Source organism: Mesoplodon densirostris, chromosome 12 (assembly GCF_025265405.1).
Source record: "Mesoplodon densirostris isolate mMesDen1 chromosome 12, mMesDen1 primary haplotype, whole genome shotgun sequence".
NCBI lineage: Eukaryota > Metazoa > Chordata > Mammalia > Artiodactyla > Ziphiidae > Mesoplodon > Mesoplodon densirostris.
The window spans coordinates 6994637-7011732 of record NC_082672.1 but is presented as its reverse complement, the minus strand read 5'-3'; the positions used below and the strand labels follow the sequence as shown (position 1 = coordinate 7011732).

At 38.7% G+C, this 17096-nt stretch overlaps 1 protein-coding gene across 4 annotated transcripts in view; it reads right to left on the bottom strand.

The window, feature by feature from the left end:
• PRKN (parkin RBR E3 ubiquitin protein ligase) overlaps window positions 1–17096 on the bottom strand; it is a 1298589-nt gene that overhangs the window by 560967 nt on the left and 720526 nt on the right. For all 4 annotated transcript variants that reach the window (XM_060114943.1, XM_060114946.1, XM_060114945.1 and 1 more), the window contains exon 6: window positions 12373–12488. In XM_060114943.1, the coding sequence (XP_059970926.1) occupies window positions 12373–12488 (116 nt within the window). The remainder of the gene's footprint in view (window positions 1–12372; window positions 12489–17096) is intronic.

Sequence of the window (17096 nt, the reverse complement as noted above, 5' to 3'; positions counted from 1 at the left end):
CAGTCTGTGGACATAAGAAAACCAAATGCCAGCCCCTTACCTAGCCAGTAGGCAGGCTGCTTTTCTAATGTTGTTTCGGAACAAAAAGAATAATTCCCTTATCATTGGGGATTCTCACTAATGAGCATGGAGGACGATGCAGGGACACCCTGTCATAGGCCCTTGTTTGTGTATAACACTAATTATTATTATCTATACTGGGCCCTCCCCAAACTCCAGTGGTTCTAGCATCACAACTTGGGGTTAATCTAGTGAAGAGAGAGACAGATTTGTTATGTGAAATTTTGGGAAACGTTATGATTTCATCTTGCATGCCAGCATTGGAGAATGAGGCTAGCAGCATCTCAGACTGAAGGGTGGAGCTTAATGAAAGTTGAGCCCTCTCTGGATTGCAGCAACTGTCACCATCCCCTCCCATTTCATTCTTTCTCATATTCAAGTTCATATTTATCTCCCAATAAACAGTGACACATGACCTCGGAAAGGAGGAGGGATAGGGTTGCAAGTGTGACTTTTGGGTCTCAGCTCACAGGTGTTTACCTGTAAGAAGTGATGTGCTAGTGTTATATCTCCTTCCTATGGTCTCTGGGCACTCGGGTTACCAAATGTGGAGACAGGGAACCCCTGGTCTCAGAGGCATACATAGGAGGACGATATGGCAAGGTATACCCAAGACAATCCCAATATTTGCTTTTGTCTGTGCATCCTGTCTGATTTAGTGTTTATCCTAGATTTGTCATTATTCAAAGTAGTAGTAGTATTATCAGCTACGTTCAGATAAGCTGGACTGGTTTGGGTACACATACACACGTACTTCTATGTTCTCTGCCACTGTCTCATCTAGAGCATGTGAAGTACATGTGTCCATCTGTGCTGGGACTGATCTGAAGTCTGAGAGATGCATGAAGCCACCAGGCCAACAGTTGGTGGGGTCAATGGAAATTGTAGGAATTTATAGGTTCACTCTGCATGAAGTGTGTACAGATAGAAGACAGACAGTATAGAAACCACGGAAAAGTAGTCAGAAGGCTTCTGCTGCAGGGCTTTTTGTCACTTATTAATTACAAATCTAGAACATTGTTTACTGTGATTGTTGGTATCAGTTACTTATTTTGGAATCAACCCTTCCAACAGTAATATGTTAAAAGAAGTAGTTTAATAGGTTAATATGTTAAAAGAAGTACATGTTAAGTACATACGATTCTAATACTAATGTCAATGTGTGGAGGCTTCCCACCACCAGCAAACAATGATCCGACACCAGCTGAGGGACCTGCAGTTCGTTTCTGACACTATCTACCAGGGGATAGCATCAGATTCTGCAAATTAAGTGTTTAGCCTTACAAAACTACCCCCTCCCACTTTCAGATGCCAACTGCAACTCCAGGTTGTCACCTGGGATTCTGACCCACTGTTATAGATCGGAAGTTCCATGACCCCTCCTTTGGTTTCAGTAATTTGCTAGAGTGGCTCACGGAACTCAGAGAAATATTTTACATACTAGATTACCAGTGTATTATGAAAGGATAGAACTCAGAACAGCCAGGTGGAAGAGAGGCAAAGGCAAGGTATGTGGGAAAGTTGGAACTGAAAGTTCCAACCCTCTAATCACAAAGGTTGGTTCCCCTGGCAACCAGCCCCCATTCTCAGGTGCAACCCAAAGTAACCTCCTTAACATAATGAAAGCCACCACTGTTGCTCTCAGCACTTAGGAAATTCCAAAGGTTTTAGGGGCTCTGATGGGGGACAGAGAACAAATATTTCTTATTATAAATCATAATATTGCAGTACAGAATTTCTATTTCTCAAGAAAGTTAATGATGACTATTTAAGTTGCCTAGGTATTAGTCAACATTTTTTATCTACCAGAGGGGCTTTTAAAATATCACTGACCAGACAAAGACCAGAGACACAAACCTACTGAAGAAGCATCAGCGTCTACTACAAAGTCTTTAGTTATTTTAAGAATACTATGCACAAAGAATTCAATTTCACACATGCAGCTCAGAAGGTACACTTATATATTCTTCAGTGAAGTGTGACTTTTCATTTAGATCAAATGACAGTTAATTTACTCAGTTTTGATTCCAAGTTTTCTTGTGCATATACAAAAAGTTAAGTGCTTAGCAGAAGAACTTCATAAGGAGTTAAACTGAATAGTTTTCTGTCAGTGTCACTGTATAATAAAAATGGAAAACCTGTTAAATCCAATAATTGTTCCATTTTTCTTTTCACATAATTCATCGACTCAAAGTAAAGCGTTTGGAAATTTATTCTCTTGATGGTGAAATATCTGAATTTATTGTGAATTCTAGTGCAAATTCAGTTTAAAAGTTCCACACTGAATATGTTCTTTGTTTTTTTTTTTTTTTTTTTTCTTTTTTTTGCGGTATGTGGGCCTCTCACTGTTGTGGCCTCTCCCGTCGCGGAGCACAGGCTCCGGACGCGCAGGCCCAGCGGCCATGGCTCACGGGCCCAGCCGCTCCGCGGCACATGGGATCCTCCCAGACCGGGGCACGAACCCGTATCCCCTGCATCGGCAGGCGGACTCTTAACCACTGCGCCACCAGGGAGGCCCTGTTCTTTGTTTTTAAAGTGATGATGTGAATCTCTATTCCAGTGGAATACAGCCTTACGGTTAAGAACAATGTCCTTATTAAATTGAGGAATGTGTGGAACATGCTTGGAGGTAATCATGGGATGCATCTAACTCATAATTGTGTTCAAACAAGCTGTGATATTCTACCGATCAAAGCAGAAGCTGCAGTTGTCAAAATTTACAAATATTTTTATAAAGACAGTAACTGAACCACAAAATTGTGACAAAACAGACTTTGGATACAAAAGCATCTCTGTTGTCTCTCTGCAGCTCATTATCAGTCCAACTTCTAGGAAAGTTTCAGCCTTGAAAAAACTATTTTGTAAATCAAGTCTAGTGTCAACTGAAGGGTGGCAAAATATGCCAGCCCAAAATGTGTCACTTTGGCATAAGAATTATTTTGAGCTGAAGCCGACTGAGAGGGAGCAGACATAAGAAAAGCTCTCTGCCCTCCCTTATTTGCCTAAAAGCAGGACAAACATTTGTCAATGTATCCCCCTCCCCTCTCTATCAAGGACAGAAGTTAATCACTGGAGACAACTTTAGATCCTTATCAGCCCAGAGGGCACCAGAGGAGTCTATACAACAAACTTTACTAACTAGTCCTTACCTTTCATTAGTTCCACCATATATTTACCTTCCCCCAATCTGTTGCCATAGAAGTTCAATGTCCTTTTCCTTTGTCTTGTTGCTTCTCCACAAATTTATTGTTCTTTGGCTAAGGGGCTACAGAAGCCCAAGTTCTAACCATCTGTTTGAGTTACTCATCTCTGGGTACTCCCATGTGTATGTGTGTTGCATGTACTAATAAATTTCTTTCTTTTCTTTTTATTCTGTCTATTGTCAGAACCCCAGCTGGAGAACCTAGAAGGGTAGAAGTATTTTTTTTTTCCTCCCCTACACTACAATAGTACTAACTACTTTATAAGAGTCTTCTATATTTGTTTGCATTTTGTTCAAAATCAATTAGCAATCGTTAATCAAAGTATTCAACAAATGAGTGCCCCAAATCTTCAGCTTTTGAAGGCTCAAGTAACTATAAATCACTGGAAAAGGTCTGCGAGAAGACACTGAAACTAATCTCTGTAAAAGTAGGGGGGAAACTGATAAGATTAAATGATGAGAACTCAAATGATACACTGGATTTCCATTCTGAAATCTATAACTGAACTTTTGGAATATTTCAATTGGTGGGAAGAATTTTTCAGTGAAACTCCTATTTTTAATTTGTAGTTTCCATATTGATATCGCAAAGAAGTGGAATTGAGAAAACTGATTTTGCTGTATCTAAATGTGGTAGAACTTTCAAAATATGCATAAATAAAAATAACTTATTTGGCAAGTTCTGTTTTGTAAAAACACTTGTCAAAGAAAGGCTCTCTGAGTGGAGCAAAAAACAGTACTTGGGATAATATTCTGTCAGAAATATTTGCTCATTTTAATTAAAAACATGTTAGAATTGAGATTACTTTATCAAAATCTTCTCTGAGCTTGCTGCCAGTAGAGGTAGGTTTCCTCAGTTAAAATAAAAATATTTTGATCTGTAGAGAAATATCCATTGGAGGCATTAACAATTTTAAATGTTTTAGTCACACTACAACTGAAGAAGACTTTAGGCACCTGTTTTTTTGTTTTTGTTTTTGTTTTCTTTAGTTAAAAAAATACAAACATACATTTTAAACAAAATCGCTCAGGAGGAGGAACTGGATGGAGATGGATAATGACAGCACCAGGTGTAAGAGTTTAGTTTTGGGGTCAAGGGTCAAGGTTCTTTCCAGGGTGACATGAAAGGAGGAAGGGCTTCAGCATAGCAGGTAATGTCAGTATCTAGCTGGCTGGATGTAAGATAGCAAATTATCCTATGTATTTTTAAAATGTTGTCTTGGTCAAGTGAAAAAAATCACTGGGAAATCTTGGCCTAAGGAGCTAAGTTTGGGTCCCTGTTTCATAGCAATGACACCGAGAATGCGCTGAAGTTGCAATGTCAAGTTCTGCCTTGCCTGGGTGAGCCCATCTCCACCACACTACTCATCTACAAGCCTGTGCAGCTGGCATTGGCTCTCCCTGCATCTGACTTAAAAACATGTTTATCTCAGCTTGAAGCCCCTGAAACAGTTCCTTGAGTCACAGATGAGCTCAATAAATATCTGTTGCATGAACAGATTGATTGACTTTTAAGTTCTCTCTATAAAAGAAGGAGGCATTAAAGACAATAGACTTCTGAATAAAATTGCTTTGCCCATGATATTGATATTATAGGATGCTGGCTTCTGTGTTCACACTTCTGCACATCAGTGTGTGGGTGTGATGGTGTAAGGACTGTCACAACAGCACATGAAGCAGCCCTTAGTGCTGTGAAAATCTACGTCTAGACCTAGAAACCCTTGAAATTCCATTCCCAGTGTACTTCAGATACCGAAATCGAGGCCATGTTTTCTTTGACATAGAATTTGTCAAATTAACAAGAAACAGAATCAACACATCATGACCCTTACTTCAATAAATAACTTGTCTGCCTCCAGGTTATTGAGACTATTGCTTATTTGGTTGCAAATAGCTCTACAAGCTGTGAAGCCCAAAGGACAAATCTGCAAATACCTAATTCTAAATGTCATGGGAAACAAGAACTACATAGATGGTGTAATACAGGGTGAGGTGGATGATATCATTGCTTACCAATAAGAAATATCCCAGCAGTTTAAATTTTCTGAGGATACGAATCAGTGCAAATATTATTTGCAATACACATAATTTCTTTCCCTCAACAAGTTTATAATGAATTGCTAATTATAAGGATAAAGTTGCAATTAAAAGCAAATGCACAAGTCACAATATTTTTCTAAGCAAAATTAGCTCTTTAAAGACTCTGTGGGCATTTATTTCCAATGAAAATGGACCTTAAAAATAATGTTCGGCTGCCACCAAAGTCCTAGTGAGGGCCACTTGGATGCTTTAGGAATACAGCCGCTTCTTAACATCCACCATCAGAAATTTAACTGCTTAAAATCCAGACGGTTACAACATGGAAGGTTGACCTTAATAGATACGAAATTGGTCCAGAAGGATTTGCAATAATGTCCTACTAGTGCCAGCGGGGGCTGCTGTGCACCTGCAGTGACAGTTAAATGAAAAGGTGAGGCTTATGAATTTCATGCACAAGCACCTGTAACATCTCCAGGAAACCCCGCTGATGCAGTCACTTGGATCTGAAATCTACAGGGTTCACTGCAGGAGAAATGAAGGTCACTGACTGACATTAAAACTGACATGGCTCACATTGCAAAGTCTCAATGTTGATAAAATACTTCTTCTGTTTTTATAAGTAACTGACCCCAAACAATATAGCTGAGTAATCTGTCTCCTATGAGTACGACTCTGAAATTTGGCTTTCTCCCTTATTTCTAATAGTGCCTTAAAACTCTCTATTGATTTCTGATTAATTTATTTTGTTTAACTCAGTTTGGAAAATTCCATTAGATTCAGAAGGGAGTTTTAAAAGTAGAGAGTTCCATATAAAAAGAATTTGTTTTCTGTTTGTCACACTGAATAAAACAGCTTTACTTTAATCCAAACCAGCAAATATTTATTTAAATCTCTTGGATGCAAAGACTTGTGCAGGACATTGTATCAATAGCATCAGTCAGGTTTGCACATCAGTCAAGCTTGGACCTCATCCTTCTAGCAGCTTACAACTTAGAGTGGACAGGCATGTATACAGCTGTTTTCTTCAACTCTTACTGGTGTTTAAATTGTCTTTGTATTTCACTTTACTGCTAGTATTTTCCTTTTCACATGCAAACCCACCTTCCAACCTCACCAGATAGCTTGCCTTTTACTGTCCAGAGAAAACTGGGACAATGCAGGGGGTAAGGTGTGATGAGAGAAAAACACACAGGCCTTGACGTGTACGTTGGTTCAGCCAGTTCCTCATGGTAAGACCAGGTGTAATTTTTAAAATGTCTTAGCCTCAACTTCTTCATATGTAAGACAGACGTTCAAAGAATTTGAAATTAAAGAATTACAGGTCATTAAGCACCACCTTCGAATTTCAAAGGAGGCAATGCAATTGCCTTAATGTAAGGCTTTACCCACATGAAGGATTCTCCTTTCTGGAAGGGTTTATAACAGCTCTCCCTCAAGACTGGATCAGACTGAGGTGTGCCACACTTTTTCAGGAAAGAATCTCACAGCTTAAGTAGAGAGATCTTACTCCAATGGGGTCTGGGCACAGTGTGAAGTAATTCGTTTCAAGCTAGAAGACATATCTTTGAAGTTTCCTCTTTCATCTTAAAAAGTTATGATATTCCATTCTGCTATAGAAGGTACTCCTGTTTATTCTACTATCAATTTGGTATTCTGATTTACCTTTCTCTAGAATGCTATGTAAGATGGACACTCCAAGATACTCCCATACTTAAAGGGAAGTATTTTTTGTTCCTGGCATGTTACATTACCTAGGAGTACACATACTATTTGGGTCAGATAGGAGAAATATATAGATCTGTATGCTCAAAGAATATCACTGCTGCTATGACACATACACACACACACAATTTCAAGGATTTTTCCATTGCAGAAATAAAGCCACTTACTGAAAAAGACTCTGTGATGACCTAGATGGGTGGGGTGGGGGAGGGTGGGAGGGAGGTCGAAGAGGGAGGGGATATATGTACACATACAGCTCATTCACTTCACTGTACAGCAGAAACTGACACAACATTGTAAAGCATTTATACTCCAATAAAAAAAAAGATTGCAGTTAAATCCTATGTGAGTATACCTGCAGTCTCTCACAATGCTCTTCAGAGCCTGATGATGAATAAAATCATACGTTTCCATCTGACACCAAAATGTCAAGAAACGGTAAAGTTGATAGAAGATAGCCATTAAGCAACATAAAAGGAACTTCTATATAGAATTGACAAGAGAAGTGTAGACATAACAAATGCATTCAAAGGGAACATAACTAAGATACACATTTCCCATCTCTCTTTGTTAAATCAACAAATGAATTCATACCAAAATACTATCAAATCATAGTCAAATCACTCTCCCACAGGAACACCAAGAACAAGTCCAAACAGGCTTTCAGATAAACCTTTACTAATCTCCAAGCCCAAGTAAATCTTTTAAGTGTGCAATCCAAGGCATTGCTTCAGTAGGCTGAATGAACCTTAACACAAATTTGAAAGCAAGAAAATTATTTAAAAACATTTATATCAAACAACAATGACATCGAAAACATAAGACTTTTTTGGAAGAGTTAAAGAAGATTACAAGGTAGTAGTGCTTCTTAGATTTAATGTCCTACTGGGAAGTGGACTATAGAATGTGTTTCTGGAAGGTGAAATTTTGACTGTAAACATGGTTGTTTTTTAGTTTGTCTTCAGCTTTGGAAACCGAGGAATAATGAATAAAGGTGAAAAGTACAGGGACGCACTAGGCAGCTTTAGAAGAAGCAAAGCTATGGAAGGAGGGTGGTGATTTTTTTCTTTTTGCCAAATGATATCATGGTAATTATTTTTCTATTTTGTTATATTTTAAAATTTTAAGAAGGCTCATTTTGTAAAGTAAGATTCATGGTGCAGAAATACTGTTTTCCCCTGAAGCTACCTGATATCAGGTTGAGCCCCAAGATATACATACTGGTTGGGGAAGGAATACAAGTCTTACTTAGGCATTGCCCATGTCATTTTTTTGTGGCTGAATATTGTTATTTCTGAGTGCAATTGAGGTATCCAGGAATGTGTTGAACCTTTCTGATATAATTTCTATTGTAAATACTTAACAGCACAGCTATTATACCTTCAACTGCTGTAATTTCTGGTTTTGGCTCAAGTTTTTGCTTTTGGCTCAATTCACTATTTACTCATAAACCTAAGACTATCAACTGATAACCTCAATTGGATGAAGATCAAGCCACTACTGTAAATAAGGAGTGGGGACTGCAAGGCTGGATGGCAGATGGGAACCTGATGGCTCACACAAAACCTCAGGACGTTTTAGCCCTCAAATAGTTCACTTTTTTTCTTTAAGAGACAGGAAAATACTTTATATACAATATAAACTCAAAAGACACAAGTCACGTACCTGAATTAAAATTTAAGCCTAACATCTGGAAATGAATAGCACATTTATCTTATACATTTTTCTACATATTACAACCACATATGTGTCATGTGGAGGGCAGTATCATTGAAAACCTCATTTTTTATTTCTGCATCTGTCAGAAGACAGGACCACAAACAAGTGCTTTCTCAAATGATACTATTGATTTATAGGCTGTGAACAAGGACTGTTTCTACCTTTTGCAGTTCTTCAGAACCAGTCAGAGCCTTACAGATTACCTACTTCAATTCTTGGATTTTATAAGGAAACTGAAGGCTTAAGAGATTGTTACATTGCTAGGTCAAAAAGTTAGCTTAATGGCACTGGAGTTCCTTGAATATGTTATTATACACTTGTAAAGAATCATAAAAAGAGAGAATTATTATTAAGAAGGTAGATGAAAAATGCCAGTCTCTTTTTATACAAAAGTACATGTTTGTAAGCATAAAAGTAAATAAAATTCGTACCTTGCTACCAATTCTCTACAAACTATTTCAGAGAATAGAAGCAGGATAAATGCTTCCTAATAAATTCTAGGAGGCCAGCATTACCTTAATATCAAAACCAGACAAAGGCAATACAAGAAAACTACAGACCCATATCTCCCATGAACATAGAAGAAAAATCCTCAACAAAATATAGCAAATCAAATCTAAAAATGTATAAAAAGTATTATACACAATGGTCAAGTGGGATTTATCCTAGAGTTTACAAGGCAGATTCAACACTGAAAAATGAATGAATGTAATCCATTACATCAATAGGCTAAAAAGAAAAATCACATGATAATATCAATAGATGTAGAAAAAAAATCTGACAAAGTTTAACATGCATTCATGATAAACACTTTCAGTAAAGTAGGAATAAGAGGGGGACTCCCCAAACTTGATAAACTCTATCAACAAAATATCTACAACTAATGTCATACTTAATGTAAGAAACTTGAACTTTCCCACTAAGATCAGGTACAAAACAAGGATGTGCTTTCTCACTATTCCTTTCGAAATCATACTGTAAGTCCTAGCTAATGAAATAAGGCAAGAAAAGGAAATAAAGGTATACAGATTGGGAAGGAAGACAAAAAACTGTCTTTGTTCACAGATGACATGATCATCTATGTGAAAAATACAAAAGAATCGCCAAAAAAGTCCTGGAAGTAATAAGCACTTATAGCAAGGTTGCAAGGTACAAGGTTAATATGCAAAAGTCAATTGTCTTCGTATATACCAAGAATGAATATGTACAATTTGAAATAAAAACACAATACCATTTACATTGGCACCTGAAATTTGAAGTACTTAGGTATAAATCTAACAAAATATGAAATAAGACTTGTATTAAGAAAACTACAAAACTCTGATTGATGAAATCAAAGAAGAACTAAATAAATGGAGGTATTCCATGTTTGTGGGTAGGAAGACTCAATATTATCAGGTTGTAGGTTCCTCCCAAATCAATGCACACATGCAATGAAATTCCAATCAAAATCCCAGCATTATTTTATGGATATCAACAAACTGATTTTAAAGTTTAATTGGAGAGGAAAAGACCCAAAATAGTCAACACAATATTGAATGAAAAAACAAAGTTGGACTGACATTACCTGACTTCAAGACTTACTATGAAGCTATAGTAATCAAGACAGTATAGAGTTGGTGAAAGAATAGACATAGAGATCAGTGGAACAGAATAGAGGGCCCAGAAATAGACCCTGATCTCTGACAAAAGAGCAAAGGCAATACAATGGAGCAAAGATATTCTTTCCAACAAACAATGCTGGAAAAATGGGACATCTACATGCAAAAATGGACCTAGACACAGACCTTATTGTCAGTGAATATTGTCAGTGCTAAAAAGAAATGAGCTGTGAAGCTATGAAGATATGGAGGAACCTTAAATGCATGTCACTGAGTGAAAGAAGCCAACCTGAGATGACTACATACTGTATGAGTCCAACGATATGACAGTCTGGAAAAGGCAAAACTACGAAGGCAATAAGAAGTTCGGTGGTTGACAGAGATGGAAGGTAGGGAACAGAAAAATTTTAGGGCAATGAAAATACCCTATGTGATAATAGAATCACTGACATGTCATTATATATTTGTCCAAATTCATAGAATATAAAGCACTGGGAGTGAACCACAAGGTAAACCATGGACTTTGGGTGATTATGATATGTCAGTACAGGTTCAACCTTGGTAAAAAATGTACCATTCTGGTGAGGATGTTGATAATGGGGGAAGCTATGCATGCGTGGGGACAGGAAGTATATATGAAATCTCTGTACCTTCTTTTCAATTCTGTTATAAACCTAAAACTGCTCGAAAAATAATGTCTTTAAAATTCTTACCTTGCACTAGTATGATAAGGAGTATACAGAAAAAATATTTACAGGTAAATTAACACTATCCTCTGGTTTTGATCTATTATGTGGTTAATTATGTCTAATTTGACTAATGATGTATGATTGGTACACATGTGAAAATAAATAAAATAAACATGGATATTTACAATCTAAAATGGTGCAACCTTTCTCTGGAAATAAATTTGGCAACATGCATCAAGAACTTTAAACATGTCCATTCCACTGCCCTCCTGTTCCAATTCCTTTGCCTGTGTTCTTAGATTCAAAGCATGCAATAATTTCTGGAAAAGGGTATGGAGTTCAGTGTTACTTAGTAATAGGGAAATGACTAAATAAAGTAAAATATTCCCATATGATGGAATCTTAGGTACCTATAAAAATGTGTTTTCATGTAATAGTCCATGACAGGGAAATCTTATCATGCTACCATGTTAAATGGAAAAAGCCACATACAAAACTCTATATACAATTACATATAGCACACACACACACATATGTACATACACACACACACAGGCACCATACAGACATGCAAATGTTCAGGCATACTCAAGATACTGGAAAGAATCAAACCAAAATCTTATTAACCATGAGGATAGAATTTCTAACACTTTAAGTTAATTATTTCTAAAATAAAAAATAAAGCATTAACAGGAAAAAAACACAACAATCAGCAAAATACAAATGCAGAATATTGGAGTGTCCTCATGCAGGCTTTAATGACATCCCTATGCATGAATCTGTCAACGTAAGGAGAAATAGTCATTTTCTCTAACCTACAGAGAGGGCATTCCTCTGCTGCCTGATATGAGAAGGGGCCTTATTCAATCAAGTGGTTAGTTATACATACACACTTAAATCTAACTGTGTATGTATAGTAGCTGTGTATGAATACAGTAGCTTTTATTTATAAAATCCCCAAAAAATAATGACAGGAAAATTTTTCTTGCAGGAGACAATATTATTTTTCCAGCAATTGTCTCCTTGTGTATCTGGGAGGTGGTTCATTTCCTTAGAAAGATGTTGTGAGTTATTAACATAAAGGTCACAGATTAACAGCAGGAAACACAGAGGCAATACTCCTAGTAGGATAATATGATCAACATTACATATTTAATGCCATCTTTATCAACTTTAATGGAAGGTTCTAAAATACTGGCTGGTGGGCTGCACTCTGACTTATAGAAAAATGTTTCCGATTTCTCCTTTGAAAAATTAAAAAGTAACTTTAATTACCTATTGTTTTCAGAGAAGTTGAGAAAGCCAGATGTTGAGAGCAACAGTGTTTTCAGATCCTTACCTGATGTCCATACATGTTATGCAGGTGATGTCTCGACTATTTGTCGTGATCAGGTTCAAAGCTACAGATGTTTCCTTGTCAGAGGTCGGGTGTGCTCCACATTTAAAGAAAAATTCCTGAAAGAATGAGAAATACGATCACTGACATGGAATCCGGCTGGCCATCTCCCCCTCTACACATTTTCACAGTAAAGAACCTCTTCAGGAGGAGAAGAGATCTATCATTAGGTGTGAGTCTGAAATAAATCAACATCAACTCTTTTGAGGGAAACTAATGCCCTTGTGCCAAACTATTCAACAAGTCCTCTTTTTAGAAGGGTCCAATTGTCTGCTAGTCTTTTCTTCTTTTACTCTTTCAGCCAGGTTGCTGGGGGAACACTCTGTGTGTGCCCCTAGCTCACCTCTCGGTGAGAAGTGAGTCTGGTAAAATAACACAGTGTGGATGCAGGAGGAAGCCTGAAATAGCATCTCAAAAATGAGGAAGAGGAGACCCTGAGCCATGAAATGATTTGCCCAAAGTCAGACAGTCAGAGGTGAATCCAGGAAGTAACCCAGGCTTCTTAAAGGGAAACTCAGTGCTTTCTCTACAGGATCACCACACAGTTGGTCAGTTAGCAGCAAGAATACAGTGCAGGGTAAGAAATCTAGCAATCTCAACTACTGATAAGCAGGCAAATATTGCAGACTTATGGAGGAGCAGAGTGTGCCTCTCCCCTCGTTCGGCTCCCTTTGGCATCCCAGAATTCCCTGGGAGTCTCACCTGCCCACCCCCTGCCAGGCAGCTAGGAATGTTCTAAACCCGCACCTCTTTCCTTCTTAGTTCATTGCCCAGCCCTGTCCTGCCACACACTCCTTTATCTTAGCTTGTGGGATCGTAGTTCCCCAAGCAGGGACTGAACCCTGCTCTAGGCAGTGAGAGTGTGAAGTCCTAACCTCTGACTGCCAGGGAATTCCCAAGATACATCTTTTGATTGATAATATTCTCCCTTCTCAAACAAAATATTTTTTTGTTTTTCTTTTTCTTATCTTCTGTTATTTCTGTAGTTTTCACACACCCCTTTTCCCTCTCACATGCCAAAGTGTTTGACGGGTAAGTACTCTGCTTCTTGTCAAACATCTGTACAGCTTCCATGGTAATAACATCCATGAAGCTAAACTGTGTGCCGCTGCAGAGCTTCTGTACCAATGTAACACTGGAGGACAGAAGAACCCTTGCATCTACACTTAATCCTCAGCTCCGTTTGTGTATAACTACTGGGATATAGAAAGTATTTTCCCTTTAAACACTAGACCTGGTGTCAGCAAACTTTTATTAAAGCACCATATATTAAATGTCTTCAGCTCGGCGGGCCATATGGTCTTTGTTGCACTGCTCGACTCTGCATTATTGTCTAAAAGCAGCCATGGACCATATGCAAATGAATGGATGTGGCTGTGTCCTAATAAAACTTTATTTACAAAAACATGTGGCAAATTGGATCTTGCCTGCAGGCATAGATTGTCCAACCAAAAGACCCTGAGATACTTGTGCAATGTCTTATTCACATTTGTATCCTAACAGTATACAGGACAAGCATTGGATATATTTTCTTAAATTAAAAAAAAACAACAATAGATTTACTTAATAAATGCTACCAGTGTTTCTTTATACATCTGACACCACCGCTCTTAATCTATCCTTTCCCTGCTTGTAACCAAACTAACCTCCTTGTCCTCTGACCTGAGACACAGTGAGCCACACCCGTGGGCATCGGAATCACCCAGGAGGCTTGTTAAACCAGACATCGCTGGGAGCCGCCCCGGATGTACTGACACGGGGCCAAGGAGTTGCATTTCCAACAAGCTGCCAGGTGATGCTGATACTACTGCTCTGCGGACCACACTTTTGAGGACCACTGAGTTACAGCAACGCTAGCGGTGAGGGGAGTGAACTCTACTTATTCTTTCGGGAGACAGTGGCTGTAGCAGACCTCGCTCATCACATGTGAAAATAACGTCATGTCTCAGGGAAAATATGTTACTCTTAAAAATCTGGAGTGTGCAGAGAAATGTCCTCAAGCCAGGAGTTAGGAACCCAGGCTGTTCTTAAGAACAAGTGTCTCATCAATTCCAGACGGTAGAGCTGCCAGTGAGCCAGAACCCATCCTACCTGGGGCAAGTGACAGAGCAGCCAACCTGCCAGCCTGCAGCCCTCAGCCCCGAAGATGAGGCTGTGCCAACAGTCCTGCTATGGTGGGTGGGGTGTGCAGTGCAGCTGACGGGAGCCCGTCAGGCGTGTCTGTAAAGTCCAACGTGGCTTCCCTTGAAGCAGCATGGAAATCATACTGATTGTTTTTGTTTTCTCTTTTAACATGGAATGCCACCCTTTTCACTCAATTTTTTGAAATGATATACATCCTTCAAAGGTCAGTTCAAGGGTATTATGAAAAAGAGTTAAGGCAAACCTTGACTATCAAAACAAGACGTCTGGAAGACATGACTGATCCTTGTGAAATACACAGAGCTAGCTGTGACTGCTTTTTGCAGATATGAAAAAAATGCTCACTCATAACGAAAAGTAATTCCTCCAAAATAGCTGAGTTGGCTGGACTATTGAGAAGGTATTTCATATACAGATAAATAGATAGTATTTATATTTTTTCTTAGCTTGCAGAAAGCTACTGGTAGACATTCAGCTAACAAATCACATACTGCTCCAACACCAGCTAAAAGTCAGATAAAAGCCAAAATCCTTTTTAATGGAGGTAGGGATTTTACAAACAATGGTATAATAAGTTACAAATGTTTGGAAAATTCCAGTAATTCACATGGCGTGATAGAATTAAAATACAAATTACCAACTCTGTATATTAAATATGTATCAATCATCAGTGAATTTCCGGGCCTTCTCCACCAGTTTTTATGAAAGGAGGTTCTTTTCTAGTGCTAGAGTAGCAAACCTGGTGGAGGGTCCGAGATTTTGCCCAGCTTGCAAGCTAACAGGTTAGCCTGCCACCGTCTCAGGGATGCTGGCAGAAGACATGAGACAAAAAAACTGCATGGCTCAGAGCCCAGGCAGAATGAAGTATGGACATCATGATTATGTCAGTTTCTCTGCATCCCAACTCCCAGGAGATGAAGTGGCCAGGCCAAGCCAGCTGGGGGGTTTCTGCATCACAGCTGAGGACCCTGAGCTTAGGGAACCCAGATCTTTTAAAAGGATCTGTAAGCCAACTTCCCCTTTGCCCTGAAGGGGGACACTGTCTTTATTATACTGAACAATAAGCAGGTCCACCTTTTACTCTAGAGAGAGATACTATCATTATTTTCCAGGTCGTTTTCTATACAATTTCCTTGAAGAGATTATCCAGAAAAAAAGGGTAGTTAGTGCTCCCTCACAAGTTGTGAAGAAGCTTGAGAGAACCCTGGAGAAGTGTCTCCCAGTAGTTATAACACCTTTTCCCACAGACTAATCAGCAGAACGATCTGATCCCTTCCTGTCCTACACAATCAATGGGTCAGCATTTTCAAAATCTTTCTGATATTTGCAGGCTGCATCCAAAACACACAAACAATAAAGCAAAACACAACAGAAATAAGAAGAACCTTGTTGAAAAATTCTACTTTGGGTATTTCAACTTGCTTATGTAGAGTTGTCATCTCACACACAGCTGCATGATTCTTTTGGAGTAATCGTCTATGAATTCTGCTTTTCTATGATGTTTTTCTCTTGATTGTTCAGATTAAAAAATCAAGGATGCCAAAGCCAGAAAAATCTTCTAGCCAGAGTCTAAGCAGTGTGGTCAGAAAGCTGACACCACCGTGAGGTCTGGCCATCAGGAGCATGACACCCGCTGATCCCCACAAGGACCTAGGAAACAGCTCACTCTGGGCCAGATGACAGCGGTTGTGGCCCAGGGCCTGGCTGCTTGAGGTGGCATTACTCTAGTTCCAGTGGGTGCCGGGTTTGACAAGCAAAGTTACTTCTATACCACCAGGGATATAGTCCCCTATGGGTACAGCAGAGAAAACTTCTTGTTCATTGTGGGGAGGGACATCTGTCAATTCTGGTGAAGGAAATATAGGATCCTTATTTGGGTAAATAAAGAATCTCAAAGGGACCCACCCATCTTTCACAAATGCCATCTCACAGGTAAAATCAGCCACAAAAAAACAAGAAAGAAAACCAAACAAATCAAGTCCCAGTAAATGAAATGAATTCCTCCACCTAACCAGGAGCTGTAGTTCCCACTGGCTGGCTCACTTCATTTGGATCCATATACTCAGTTCTGGGAGGCCCTAATTAGCTATGGAGCTAAAATCTATGACAGTAATTGGCCAGGACTTTTTTTTCCCCCAAATGATAGTGTGAACTATTTTAAAAAATGAAAAAAAAAAAAAAATCCCAGAGTAAGACCTTAAAAAATGTGCTTGGGTTTATAATGTGACCCTGTTAAATGCTATTCAGTACCATAACGTGCTTTTCACCTTATTAATACTAAAGAGAAAATCCAAAATACAACAGAGTTATATTCTTTAAGTTCTTAGAAACATACTCATATTTTTGCCATTTCTGTGGACAAGGCTACGATTCTTTCCTTCCATTCTCGCTGAGGCCTCGTATTTTATCATAACCCACCCATCCCTTCCTTTCAGATCTTAGAGGCCTAGCCCGCTGGCTGAATGACGCCCATAAAGAGCAATGTTATACCAAGGGAAAGACCTGTGAACAGTTCAACTGCTGGA